Here is a 14,750-nt window from a genome sequence, read left to right as displayed (position 1 = left end):
AGATTCATTTATGTTGTAGCTTACATCAGTAATTCCTTCCTTATTTTTATTTTTTATTTTTTAATGAATCACTGTAAGATAACAGTTACAGACTTACAACCTTTCGTGATTACGTTTCAGTCAGACAATGATCAAGTACCCCTCCCTCCACCAGAGTCCAGTATCCCTCCCGCTACCCCCAATCCCCCCCACCTCTATAGAGGCACATTCCCTTTTACTCTCTCTCTCCTTTGGGGTGTTATGTTTTGCAATACAGGTATTAAGTGGCCATCATGTTGGTCTACTTTCAGCATGCATCTCCCATCCCGAGCAAGCCCTCCAAGCATCCTTCACTCGGTGGTCCCTTCTCTATCTCAGCTGCTTTTTCCCCCAGCATGTGAGCTCAGCTTCCAAGCCATGGAGCAATCCTCCTGATCTTTATCTCTACTATCCTTGGGTGATAGTCTCCCATTATGTTACTTCATATTCCACAAATGAATGCAGTCCTTCTGTGTCTCTCCCTCTTTCTGACTCATTTCACTTAGCATGATACTCATGATACTTACCATCGACATGATACTCTCCATGTCGATCCACTTATGTTCAAATTTCATGACTTCATCTTTCCTAACAGCTGCATAGTATTCCATTGTGTAGATGTAGCAGAGTTTCTTTAGCCAGTCATCTGTTCTCGGGCACTCGGGTATTTTCCAGATTCTGGCTGTTGTAAACAGTGCTGCAATAAGCACACAGGTGCAGATATTATTTCTACTGTACTTTTTTTTGCATCTCTGGGATATATTCCCAGAAGTGATATTGCTGGGTCAAATGGGAGCTCAGTATCTAATTTTTTAAGAAACATCCATATTATTTTCCGAAAGGACCAAACCAGTCGGCATTCCCACCAGCAATGAAGGAGTCCCCTCCTCCCCACATCCATGCCAACACCGTTTGCTTTTGTTCTTTTGGATGTGGGCCAGTCTCTGTGATGTGAGATGATATCTCATTGTTGTTTTGATTACTGGTGAGTAGTGACGACGAGCATTTTTTCATGTGCCTTCTGGCCATTTGGATTTCTTCTTTGAGAAAGTTTCTTTTCATCTCATCGCCCCATTTTCTAATGGGACTGGATGTTTTCTTCTTGTAGAGTTCAACCAGTGCCTTGTATATCCTTGATATGAACCCCTTATAAGATGGGTACTGGGTGAATATTCTTTCCCATTCTGTAGACTTTGTATTCTGGTATGTCTTTGTATTCTGGTCGCTGTTTATTTTGAGGTGCAGAAGCTTCTTAATTTAAGATAGTCCCATTTGTTTATCTCTGTTTCCACTTGCATTTCATTTTTGAAGATATCTTTCGCTTCAATGTTGTGGAGGGTTTTGCGGACTTTTCCTTCAATGTACCTTATGGATTCTGGTCCAATGTTGAGGTCTTTAATCCATTTTGATTTAACTTTTGTGCATGGTGTTAGTTAGACGTCTGAGCCCTTTTTTTTAGCCTATAGCAGTGCTATTTTGCCAGCACTATTTGTTAAAGAGGCTTTCCTTGTTTCACTTTACATTTCTTGCTCCCTTATTAAAAATTAGATGATTATATGTTTGAGGGTTTGTGTAAGGATATTCAACTCTGTTCCATTGGTCTGCTGCTCTGCCTTTGTTCCAATACCATGCTGTTTTAATTATTACCACTTTGTAATAGAGTTTGAGGTTGGGGAAAGTGATGCCTCCCATCTTCTTCCAAGAATTGCTTTAGCTATTTGTGGGGATTTGTTGTTCCATATGAATTTCTGAGTATTTGATCAATTTCTTTGAAGAATTTCATGAATTCCTTCCTTTTTACTGCTGAATACTGCATTATATAGATACACCTTATTTATCAGTTGATAGTGCATATTGTATTAGATGATAGAATTTAAGGATTATTTCCACTTTTGGTTAATCTGAATAATTTTATGAATAACTGTAGGGTTTTTTAGGCATGTTTTGATTTCTCTTGCTTATATACTGAAAATGGAATTGCTATATACATGTTGAACTCTTTGAAGAACTGCCAGGCTGGTTTAAGTGTACCTTTTCTGTTTCACAATCACAGTGTTTTCATTTCTCCATGTCCTCACAAACACTTTTTGTTGCCTGGCTTTTTAATGTCAGATGATATTAATTAGGACATGATATCCCACACTGGTTTAAACTGCTTCTCCCTAATCACATTGAATGTCTTTGCACATGTTTCTTGGCCATATATATATCATCTTTGGAGAAATATCTTTTAATTTTCTATTCATTTTTTGAATTACTTGTATTTTTCACTATTGTCCTTAGTATCTTTATATATGCTCAATGTCCCCTTCTCAGGTTGTTTTGCAAATAATTTCTTCTATAAAAGGTGTCTAATATAAATGAAGCTCACTTTTACCATTTTTCTCTATTATATTTCTTAAGAGTACAAAAATTAATCCTACTTATCTTCTAAGAACTTTTTAGTTTTCACTTTCACCTTTAGGTCTATGAACCATTGGAGTGAACTTTTTTCTGTGGAGTGAGGTAGGGCCAGCTGCCTCCACTTCTCCACTGTGGACAAGCATTTGTCCCAGCTCCTCATCCCGGAAGTCTTCCTCTTCTGGGATCTGAGACTAAGTCCCTTCTCCCTCACATCATGTCAGGTCTCTCCCCAGTCCTCATGGGCACTTCAAATTTGGCTTACGAAAACCCAAATCATTCCTCTTTCTTCATGTAGTGAGCATGTGCACACATACTCACATTCACCTGAACAACAGCATTGATGCATCCAAAGGTGGATCATGAGTTTTTTTCCTGACTTTCTTCTGTCTGCTTCACATCTACCCTGATCTGACCTCCACTGATTTTAACTTCTAAAGACTGTCATTCTAGACTGTCTTCTCCTTTTCTCCATCTCTGCTATTGCTGTTGTCTTGATTATTTCCTCCCTAAATCATGAGCGAATGACTTGTTTGCTTGCTCATATGGATTCCACGGGATGTCAAAAGACCACGTAGCTGCCCACCAACGAGATGATCAGACTTCATCAAAATCCTGAATGAACGGTTTGGGGCTCTTCTTGTTCCTGGAGCGAGCAGATATCATTAGGCTACACTAGCACTCGACAGGGACAGATGGATTAGGCTACACTAGCACTCGACAGGGACAGATGGAGACGTTACTGTCACCCGCCTGAGCAATTCGAAGATCAATGGGATGACAAGTGATACAAGTGAAATCATGAGCAATAGCACAGGGGGTACGGCGTTTGCCTTGCATGTGGCTGACCCGGGTTCAATTCCTCCATTTCTCTTGGAGAGCTCGGCAAACTACCGAGAGTATCTCACCCCACAGCACAGCCTGGCAAGCTACCCATGTCGTACCTGTTATGCCAAAAACAGTATCAACAAGTCTCACAATGGAGGCAGTACTGGTGCCCGCTCAGGCAAATCGATGAGCAACGAGATGACAGTGACAATGATGGTGAAATCACGGGAGCTTGTTCCATTTTGCTCTTCACTCCATGCTTCAAGTCATCAGCACAATGTAGCAGGCAACACTTCATGCAGTCGTGCTCCTCTTGAGGCAATTTCTACTTGGAGAGAGCCGAGTGGTACTCAGTTTAGAGTCTAGACCCTGTTAATAGGCAAGGCCCTGCTTGACCTGGGTTCCACCTGCCTCATGAGTTTCACTTTGGGCGACTTCTGACAGCCCTTATCTCTGACCACAGTTGCTTTTCCCTCTCTGCCTATGCACACTCTGACATGAACATTCCCACATATTCTCCTGACAATCTACTATCTTATCTTCTGTAGCGTCTGACCTGCCTGCACCTGGTGAGGGCCCCTCTGCTTATCAGTAGCACCTGTACATACCTTTGTTATCTCTCCCTTACTGCAGTGTTGTCTTTTGTCTCTTGATCGCCTTCAGCCCTGGACAGGGAGCCTCCTGAGGGCCACCAGTCTTTCATCTTGGCCCTACTGACGGTAGCCCCTGACACACAGTGGAGTAATTGGTGCTTGAATGGAATAACCAAAGCTGCTTTCATCTTGCATCTGAGAAAGCATCCTAAACTAATGCACATTTTTCCCCTTCAGGCCAGTTTTGTTGCATCTGGAAATAGGACAGATATTTCCCTGGATGATCCGAATTTCTGGCAGAAGTGGGCTAAGAAGGCTGAACTGGATATCGATGCCTTAAATGGGAGGGTGAGTGAGAAGTCCCCAGATCCTATCTGCTCTCACCCAAAGGTTTATTCCCCCCAGAATTCTCAAGTGTACCTGCTCTCCTTTTTAGAACAACCTGGTTATTGATACTCCTAGAGTGAGGAAGCAAACCAGACTCTACAGTGCTGTGAAAGAAGATGAGCTGATAGAATTTTCAGACTTGGAAAGCGATTCTGAAGAGAAGCCGTGCACCAAGCCCCGGCGACCTCAGGACAGGTCCCAGGGCTATGCAAGGAGTGAATGCTTTAGGGTGGAGAAGAATCTGCTCGTCTACGGGTAAGTCCAACTCATCAGAAGTCAAATAGTTGGCTTGCTTCGTACATGGACAACCAGGTTGGACCCCTGGTACCCCAGATGGTCTCCCATGCCCCACAAGAAGTGCTCCCGGCCTCCAGGCCCACACCTGGGGATGCTTAGGAGCTTTTAGAACTATGCACTGCTGTGCTTAAAAGTCCCTATGGTGCCCGCTGGAGAGCCAACCCAGGCTGGCCATGCAGTAGGGTTGTGCCCTAAGACTCTGCTGTCTCCTGGTCCCATAGGTCCCCTATTCCAACTCGTTTGAAATAAAAACATGATCATTTCAACATGGTCATTTCTTTTTTTTTTTTATTGAATCACCGTGAGATAATTACAAGCTTTCATCTTTTTTTTTTTTTTTTTTGCTTTTTGGGTCACACCTGGCGATGCACAGGGTTACTCCTGGCTTTGCACTCAGGAATTACTTCTGGTGGTGGTCAGGGGACCATATGGGATGCTGGGAATCGAACCCGGGTAGGCCACATGCAAGGCAAACGCCCTACCTGCTGTGTTATCGCTCCAGCCCCATGCTTTCATCATTTCTGAAACTGTTTTGTACCTCTTGCTGGACCACTAGTTCCTGAGGGACAGGAGTCATATCTCAGTCGTCTCTGTTCTCTACAGTGCTCCACACCAGGGGCAAGGTGCTCAGTATACGTTGGAATCCATAAGTAAGAATTGAGCAGACTGTGGAAGCTGTAGGGAAATTTCATTTGAATTAAAAACAAACAGACAAAGAACTAGCACCAGGGGCAAGAATGATATAGTAAAACAGGTAAGGTGCTTGCAGACCTGGGTTAGATCACCAGCACCTCATATGGTCCCCTGAGCATGGCCAGGAGTGAGCCCTGAGCACTGCCAGGTGTGGCCCCAAAAAAACAGAAAAAAAAAAAAGGCACCAGAGCAAATTCCTACAGATCGCATGATGTCCAGTCTTTAACCTTTTTCTTTTAATGTATCACCATTAGTTTCTGAATAAGTTTTCTAACACAGCAAATGGGGTTTTACTGGCCCTTGTCTCTCTGGTCCCCTCCATGGGCTGTTCAAGGTCCCATTAAGGCAGACTGTGTTGTCCCATTCAGTGCGCTGTGCTCCTCTCATCTCCGGCTTTCTGCTGCCTCTAGCACCCCCGCTACATGCCCCCTAGCTCCTTCTGCCCGCCTCACCTGGCTCACCGTGTAAGCATCACTTCAGCATTTGCCCCAGAGTCTGGGCTGCCACGCTTCTCAGCTCACTTGTCTTGTTTTAGAATCAGATGGACTCTGCTGCCCAGTCCCCAGTCCAGAGTTCCCTGTGGGCTGGAGCTCTTTCTTTGGGTCCTCAGATTCCAGAGCACAGTTCCGCCGGGTCCTCAGTGAGTGCAGTCAGCAACTGTTTATGGAGGCAGCGATGCTCAGCAGAACCCCTCCCTGCTGGTAGCTCTCTCTGCAAGCAGGCCCCCTCTGCTCTCCTATCTGGCCCTCCCCAGTCCTTTGCACATTGCCCCTCCTTCCATGTTTCTTTGTGTTGCTGTTGTTTTGGGGTCACATCTGGTGATGCTCAGGGGATTACGCCAAGCTCTGCAACCAGGAATTACTCCTGGCGGACTCAGGAAACTAAATGGATGGGATGCCAGGGATCAAACCCCACTAATCGAGTGCAAGTCAAATGCCCTCCCCGCTGGACTATTGCTCTTGCCGCCCTCCTTCCATGTTTCAACCTGCTGGTCAGATCGAGAATGTTGTTTTGCTGGTCAGTCAGAGTTAGAATGTATTGATCCTGCCTGAAACTAGGAAGTATGCTTCGGGCACATTGTCTCTCCTTCCATCAGCGTCACTATGTTGAGCACTCTCGGTTGGAGTCCGTGCTAGGGTACTCAGACCCCAAGAATAGGACTGTGAGCAGGTTAGCCACAGCCTTGTTGCAAGGCAGTCAGGTGAGCACACAGACACAGCTATAAAGTGTAGTGATGCTCTACGGGACAGCTCTCTGCAAGCAAAGCATCGAAGCTTGTCTCCTGGGTCCCAGAGCGAAAGTACAGCAGGTTGGGTGCTTGCCTTGCATGTGGCTAACCTGGGTTTGATCCCCAGTATCCCATATTGTCGCCCAAGCACTGCCATGAGTAATTCCTGAATGCAGAACTAAGAGTAACCCCTGAGCTCCCCTGATGCCCGACCACCACCACTAAAAGAAGTTTGTCTCCCCTCTTTAAGGAATCATCTCAGATATTATCTTCTGCCATTGGGGGCTAGGAGAACTAAAAGCATGAATTACACCTAAAGTGACACGTGCGGTCTGTGACTTAGTAGAAAGCATGAAGTATCCAGGGTAAGAAGGAGTGGTGGGAGGTGGTCAGGATGGAGAGGAGAGACCCTTCCACATAGAGCAGTGTGTCCAACGGTGTGTCTAGAATGGCCGGTCTTGGGGACCAAGCAACAGATAGATGTCCATAGGCACCAGGAGGGACAGGCCAGGGTGAGGGCGGGCCGTTGGGGCAGACACTGCTTCCACAACTGAGCCCGTGAGCAGTTCCCTGTGCCCAGCTCGCCGTTGTCAGAGGTGGCAGTGTCAGGGCTTCTTTCTCTCCTGACATTCTTGGTGGCTTAGTCAGCTGTCACTTGAGGAAGGCACAGCGCTGATGTGTGCATCTGTTTACCCTGTGCTCTGGCTCCGCCCTACTCAGAACAGCACGGCACCCTGTTTCATCTGGATTAGAACTCTTCAGGCAGTCCTGGATGGTTCCATCCACGGCCTTTCATCTGTATGGACCTTAGAGTGGGCGGAACACTTTCTCCGTTCATGTTCTTGTATTTGGGGGTCTGCACTCCATATTTCAACAGGAAATGCGAAGCTTTTCAGAGTCTTTTCATTAATTACCCTGGCGTCCCTTTGAGGTGAATTGAGGTGACCAGACTCAGCAGTGTATCCCGGATTCGGAGGTGGTTACACCCATCTGAGTCACCTTTCAATGCAAGCGATTGGCCAGCATAGATCCGTCTTACACACCGTGACAGAGAAAAGCCAAGTCTACATTTCTAGGTCCCAGACGGTTCCTTCCGGGAACACTGCTGCCACTGCCTGCGTCCACCTGGGAAAGCCACTGTTGGCTGCGTCATTTCAGTGGCAGCTCAGCCTCTGCTGTAAAGAACCAAGGGTGTTCTCACCCACAGTGAACTAGTGTTTTTAATCCTTGCACCATGACCATAGATTTCATCTGACCTAAATGGTGCCAGTTGTAACCAGTGTTTCCTAACTCTAGTTCCTGATTATGAAGTAGGAACCCAGGTTTGATCTCAAAGGCACTGCCGAATGTTTGCTTTGCAGTTGGGGACGATGGACAGACATCCTCTCACACGGACGCTACAAACGTCAGCTCACTGAGCAAGATGTAGAAACCATCTGTAGAACGATCCTCGTGTACTGTCTCAATCATTACAAGGGGGATGAGAATATCAAAAGCTTCATCTGGGATCTGATCACGCCCACAGCTGATGGCCAGACTCGAGCCCTGGTCAATCATTCTGGTAGGTCTGCCTTTTGGCTTCCAGGGTCACAGAGCCACTGCAGACCCCACTACCCCCCCTCCTCCCAATGTGGTAGATATAGAGACATAACCCGTTTTCCTGCCTCAAGCATCCGAACAGTGTCAACTCATTTTGACACTGTCACTATGATGGCAAAAAGCTTTTTAAAGATTATTATTGTTGCTGTGATTCTAGGTTTATCAGCCCCAGTGCCAAGAGGCAGGAAGGGAAAGAAGGTGAAAGCCCAGAGCGCTCACCCAGTGGTGCAGGATGCTGACTGGCTGGCCAGCTGCAACCCAGACACCCTGTTCCAGGAGGACAGCTACAAGAAGCACCTGAAGCATCACTGCAACAAGTATGTTCTGAGGGGTGAGGGCAGGGGCTGTTTCATTTTTTTATATTAAATATACATGTATGTATGTATATGTGTATATATGTGTGTGTGTTTATGCATAATTCAGACTTAAACTTTAACTGTGGTCTTTGTAGAGCTTTTGCAAAAATCCCTTTCTAACTGTCCGTGTACGGTTTGTCGGCACAAATTATATTTACAGTGCTGTGCACCCATAATCATTATCTTTTCATTCTCTCCATTATAAACTCCATACCTATTAAATAATAAATCCCTACATCCCATCCCATGGCCCACAGCCCCTGGCAATCACTTCTGCTCTTTGTCTCTGAATTTTTCCTATTCAGGGTACTTCATACCTGGTATTATACAATTTTTTTTATCTTTCATCATCTGGCTTATTTTACTTAACATAATGTTTTCAAGGTTCATCCATATTATGTAGCAGAATTTTATTTATATAGCTATTTTCCATTGATGACTAGATAGCATTTTGTTTAGTCATTTAGCACTACTTCCATGAATATTGCAGATAACAGCACGCTAATGAATGAGTGTTAGAAAATTGTGGTTAGCCTTGTACGATCTCATCTTAAATGATAGCTTACAGCAGAGGGACTGGAGAGTTTTTATGTTATTTTTTGCCTAATAATAAATATCTCCATTGTTAGGTCCTTTTTGTCTGTGATCTTATACTCAAATTTTTTACCTTTATTCTCAGAACCTGATCATATGTAACCAAAAAATATTGAATGTAAATTTATTTCCTGGCTTGTAGTTGGTTAACCGTCCATCTAGTAAAGGAACATTTCCATACACTAATTGCATGTTTCAGTGTCCACAGTGCAAGCAGCACTACTACCAAAAGCTGTCCCACACCTAACTCAGTGTGACTTTGGGCAAGTCCTTCAGCTCTTTTGCAGGGGAAGGGGGTTGTAGCTACCCCAGAGGTGCTCAGGGCTTGCTCCTGGCTCTGTGTTGCTGGAGATCAAACTGGGGCCAACTGCATGCAAACCAAGTACCATACCTGCTATGCTACCTCTTCGGCCCCTTAGCCACTTTCAAACCTCCCTTCCTTTGATAACTGAGTATACAACTCTACAGCAAGACCTCAATAGGATCTGTTAGTATATCAATAAATATATGTGTTAGTGGTCAGAGCGATAGTACAGTGGGTAGAGTGCCTGCCTTGCACACCGCCAACCCAGGTTTGATCCCTCGAACCCCCTGTGGTTTCCTGAGTACCGTCAGGAGTGATCCCTGAGCTCAGAGCCAGAAATGAGCCATGAGCACTGCCCAGTATAGACTGAAAACAAAAATTGATAAATGTGTAATCTCTCTTGGAGAAAGTAGCAATTAAAATCTGACAGTACCAGGTACTTCATATGAGCTGCATATTTTACTTGTCTTAGATGATATAGTTCAGTTTATGTCCATTTACCTGACAAGGAAACTGAGGCTTGAGCTGAGAAACTTCATATCCCTCCATTAGTTAATGGACTAGAAGCAAAGACCAGAAGAGGACATCCCTGCTCACCCAAAAGCCTCCTCTCCCTCCTGGTGGCACTAGGTCACACTCACTACTCTTATCTCTTCCATCTCCACAGTGCTTTCAGGGACTACCTTTGATGGCTGTCTCCATATCTCGTCTTACAAGATTTATTTATTTATTTATTTATTTATTTATTTTACTTTTTTCAGAACCTAAAAGCCATTACTTCACACTCATTGGTATTGTGTTACTCTATAGAATAATATTTCTCCCTAAAATCCTGCCGTGCTATGACTATTAGAAAACTTCTGTTTGTTGTGGTATCTTATGTGAACTTAGGGCCAGTAGCCTTCTGAGTTCTGTAGCTCAACAATTTGGAGGTCCTGGCTAGTGGGGAATTGATGACCGCTCTCCTGGCTGCCAGTGTGACAGGTGCTTAAGTTCCCTGACTGCCATAAGCAACAGACTTTGCTAAAAATCACGTGAGAAGCACCTAATGTTGTGCATCTTTTTCCCCTGGTCTTGGAGGAAAATTAATGCGTTCCTTCTGGCCTTTGGGTCTAGCAGTTACATCAGCAGGTTTTCTTTAGATCATGCCTTGAACTTCCTCAGACTACAAAGTGAGAAAATGCTCATCTCTGGTAACACAGCAAATGAGACTCAAATAGGGGCGGGCTAGAAAATAGATGAAAGTTTTCTTCTCAAAATGTCTCTTAAGTGTATGACGGGTCTCTCCAGCTAGAGAGACAGCACATGGTATTATCATTTAATGAGGAGGAGGAGGAGGCGGCAGAGTGTTTAATATCAGTCTTGAACGCGCACCAGGGGCTGTCCAACAGGAGATGCTAGAGGTGAAGTAGACACAAGCCTTGGGGATTTATCAGGTGGTCCTTACGGAAAGAATTCTATTTCAGGCTACTGAGGAAACCCAAGTGAGATTGAAAATCTGGCTCCTAGAATTCCAAGGGTTTTTCCAAATGATACCTTGAAAATGACAAAGAATAGCAATGAATTGGACACATTTTAATCTCCTTTGTGACATTTTGTTATCTTTAAAGCTATAACATATACTTCCAGGAAATAAAAACCAGAAAGAATAAAAAATATTTACAAGTCCTGAAGGGAGCCAAGACAGGACTCACCTCCTACTCCCCCCTCACCCCCATCCCATCACCGTCACCGTCTTCCTTTCTCAGAAGCGAAGTTGTATAATCTGAAAAACCTGACATTCCATATTGAGGGTTTATTGTAAGGTAGTAAAACCAGATTTTATATCTCGTTTATTCCTACAACTTCTGATGTGCTTCCAAAAATGGTATTAAGGCAGCAGCTGAGGAAATTTTATGAGATAATGAAGCAGAACAGTTACTGAAAGCCATCTGCTCAGTTGTTTACAAACTTGCTTCAATACTTCAGAGGCAAGGGTAGGGTACGTGTCTAAACTTCACAAGCTGTACTAGGTAGGACTAAATGAAGTGCGCCCGGGCTGGGCTGAGATGGGTCCCTCTCTGTGCAGTGTGAGCGGTTGCCAGGCAGGCCTGTTGGAAGCCAGCAGAAAGCACCACACAGAGGTGATTATGTGCCACCATCTGTCACGCTTCAAGCCTACCATACAGCATGGCTAATCAGCCTTGGCAGGATGATGGATGAACAGCAGCAGCTGCCAAAAGCCACTGTTGGCAAACAGTCCTGAAGTTAAGAACTTTTTCCCCCCTCTGTCTTCCTCTCCAGGGTCCTGCTGCGTGTCCGCATGCTGTACTACCTAAGACAAGAAGTTATAGGAGACCAGGCAGATAAGATCTTAGAGGGTGCTGACTCAAGGTTAGTGCCGGCGCACATTTGTTCGGTACCGCCCTGTGATAATCCTGGGAGTGGGAAAACATCCTGGATTGTGTTTCACAACCTTCCTAAGCCATTCGTAACAGCTCGCCCTTTTTGCACATTGAACACATTGTTTGTCCGTCCCACAGCTCAGGGATGTGATGGGAATTGGGGAAGGCCTATCTGTGTGTGTGTGTGTGGGTCTACGTATTCGAAAGTGTGAGCGAGGTTACAGGTGTTTGAGATGACCTTTAAATGGAACACTGGGGGATAACATTCATTTCTGGTCAGGGTGGGAGCTCACTTACATCCTTTCTTTTTTGCACCATTGCTCGTTCCTCCTCATGGCGCATGCAGGTGCTTACTGTGGCCGGCGGTGGGGGGGGATACATGAGCATGTGTCATGCTCCTTACTTGCAATCTTCCTGAAATTATTAATGCTCATTCTGTATATTGCGTGTGTGGTTGTCTTTATAGTGAAGCTGATGTGTGGATTCCGGAACCTTTCCATGCTGAAGTCCCTACAGATTGGTGGGATAAGGAAGCAGATAAATCCCTCCTAATTGGAGTGTTCAAACATGGTAAGTGTCATTGCTTTTTTTTTTTTTTGTCCCCATCTTGACCATGTGGCTTTGTCTTTATTTAGAGCTCTTTGTATTCTCTTTCCCAGTCATCATATTAATGAGGATAGTTCCAAAGGACTCTTGGTGCCTACCATTTTCCTGTACCAAAAATCTAATATGAACTGTAAATATCAGATGCTGTTTTTGAATGTTTGTTGAGTATTTGAGAAGAAAACATTTCTTTCTTGGCTGTAAATAAAACCAAAACCATATTTGTTTTAATCATAGCTGAGTTGTCCTATAGCTCTCCCTAAACTTTGCTTCCAGCACGGCTCCCCTTGCTAGCTCTGCCAGCCCGTGTCAAAGTGGACGGTGGGCCTAACCTCTGCTATTAATCTGTACAAGTGCCTCCTGGGCTTTGTTCCAAGCAATATTTCACAAATGTCAGTGCTGAGAACTCGAGGCTCCCCTGAGTGGGATGCAGCCTTGTTAACTTTGAAAGGCTGGGGATGCAGAACTGGCATGATATATACAGTGAGCGGTTCCTGATTATAATCCCAATTCTCTGGAGGTCGCAGAGGTATTCTCAGCAGCCCAGCCTGACTAAAGGGGAGAATGATGGCTTATAAAACCTTTCATGATTACAGTTTGGCTTGCGGCTCTACAGCAGTTAAGCGCGGTGTGTTGTCGTACACATCCTAATTGAATTGTGCTGTTCTGCCTATGTACTGCAGCCACGTTTTGTGAGCTCAGCCTAAAAAATCATTTTCCCGCAGTGCACTGTTGGGATCTGCCATTTTCCATCTAGTCAACTTGGGCAGTCAAAAAACAAATTGCAGTTTGAAAACCATAGAGGGAACAGTGTCATCTTACTGACATGCATCACCCTAAACCTAATAAGACAGGTTCGCTGGCCTTGCGTCGATGGGTTTTTCAGTCGGTGGTGCGAATTCCTGCAGGAAGGACGGAGGGTGGTCGCGGAGGATGGGGTGGGCTCAGCATAGCCCTGTGGAGGTTACAGAGGAACATTACAAAGTGTTTTAAATGCCAGGCAAAATTAGATCAGGGAGGAAATCAGCTCAAACATCTTTCCAGGCAACTTGTAATCATCTTGAGTTCTGTTCGCATTTGTGGTCATTCTCTAACATCCCTGAAGTACACAGCCTGGCTCCCAGAGGTGCCCTGGCATGAGCATTCTATGTGTTAACTTAAATTCACCGTGAGTGAAAAATCTCAGTTGTGGCAGCGCTGTGGATTTGGTCAGTGACAGCCCTCTCATTTTGTGTGTGTGTGTGTGTGTGTGTGTGTGTGTGTGTGTCTCTGTGTGTGTGTGTGTCTGTGTCTGTGTCTCATCTTCGGGCTGCTGGGGACGACACAGGCTACGAGAAGTACAATTCCATGCGAGCTGACCCTGCACTGTGCTTCCTGGAACGAGTTGGTATGCCTGATGCCAAGGCCATAGCTGCCGAGCAAAGAGGAACAGACATGCTAGCAGATGGCGGTGACGGGTAAGGACATTTTCAAATTTTAATAAACTTTGTTTCAGTATCAAATCTATCGGCAGGGTCTGACTCTTATAGTGTGCTCTTAATGGCGGTATATCTGATTTGAATCTTAGGGATGTTGGCTAGTATATAGTCTTCTTCATAATAGGCTATTTCAACACCACATATTATACAGATAATCTAAAATCTGTCTTTTCCCAATGATGGAAGCCACACCCCTCCCCCCTCCCCTCCCCTCCCCCTTCCCTCACACAGTTTATGCTCAATAGTGACGGAGTAGCTTTTCATGTCAAGCCCAGAATTAAAAGTACTTGATCTGATAGTTATTCTTTCCCAATAACTAAAGATTTAGTTTCTCCTTCAGTCTTTTACTTATCAATATGGCTTAAACATTTTTTTTAATTGAATATAGGGGAGAATTTGATAGAGAAGATGAAGACCCAGAGTATAAACCTACCAGAACTCCATTCAAGGATGAAATAGATGTAAGAATTTGAGTGTATTCACTTGTGTAGCTCCATTAAAATATTATATGCCCACATAAGAGCTTTGTAAATAGTGGCCTATAAACAATGGTCTTTTCCTTCACTTTTTGGGTTTCTATTTTCTTGGGGCTGGGCACACCTGGTCGCACTCAGGGAACTGTGTGGGGGATGGGAGCGTGCAGTACCAGAATGAATCTGGGGCTGCTGCATGCAGAGTGTACACACCAGCCCCCCGCGCCATCTCCTGGGCCCCAGCAATGGCCTTTTTTTTTTTTGTAAAAGAGAGAGAAAAATGAACCCTACATTAAAATAGTTCTGTCTTGCTTTGCTTTCAAGGAATTTGCAAATTCTCCTCCTGAAGATAAGGAAGAATCCATGGAATTGCGCACCACAGGCAAGGCTCCATAAAAGCTATACTATGGGACAAATGTGTTTTGTGCAGGCATCATTGTGTCACAGAGGCTTTTGCGTTTGTATGACAGAGGAATCTGCAAGTGCTGTTTCTGCTGCTTCCCTCATTCGTGAGG

At 44.8% G+C, this 14,750-nt stretch overlaps 1 protein-coding gene across 4 annotated transcripts in view; it reads left to right on the top strand.

Moving 5' to 3' along the window:
• Positions 1-14,750, top strand: part of CHD7 (chromodomain helicase DNA binding protein 7) — a 201,044-nt gene that overhangs the window by 166,354 nt on the left and 19,940 nt on the right. For all 4 annotated transcript variants that reach the window (XM_055126360.1, XM_055126357.1, XM_055126359.1 and 1 more), the window contains exons 20-28: positions 4,077-4,187; positions 4,276-4,481; positions 7,806-8,005; positions 8,201-8,360; positions 11,581-11,670; positions 12,148-12,251; positions 13,612-13,741; positions 14,151-14,223; positions 14,560-14,622. In XM_055126360.1, coding sequence (XP_054982335.1) covers positions 4,077-4,187; positions 4,276-4,481; positions 7,806-8,005; positions 8,201-8,360; positions 11,581-11,670; positions 12,148-12,251; positions 13,612-13,741; positions 14,151-14,223; positions 14,560-14,622 — 1,137 coding nt within the window. The remainder of the gene's footprint in view (positions 1-4,076; positions 4,188-4,275; positions 4,482-7,805; positions 8,006-8,200; positions 8,361-11,580; positions 11,671-12,147; positions 12,252-13,611; positions 13,742-14,150; positions 14,224-14,559; positions 14,623-14,750) is intronic.

Source organism: Sorex araneus, chromosome 2, assembly GCF_027595985.1.
Source record: "Sorex araneus isolate mSorAra2 chromosome 2, mSorAra2.pri, whole genome shotgun sequence".
NCBI lineage: Eukaryota > Metazoa > Chordata > Mammalia > Eulipotyphla > Soricidae > Sorex > Sorex araneus.
This window is presented reverse-complemented; position numbering and strand designations above follow the sequence as displayed.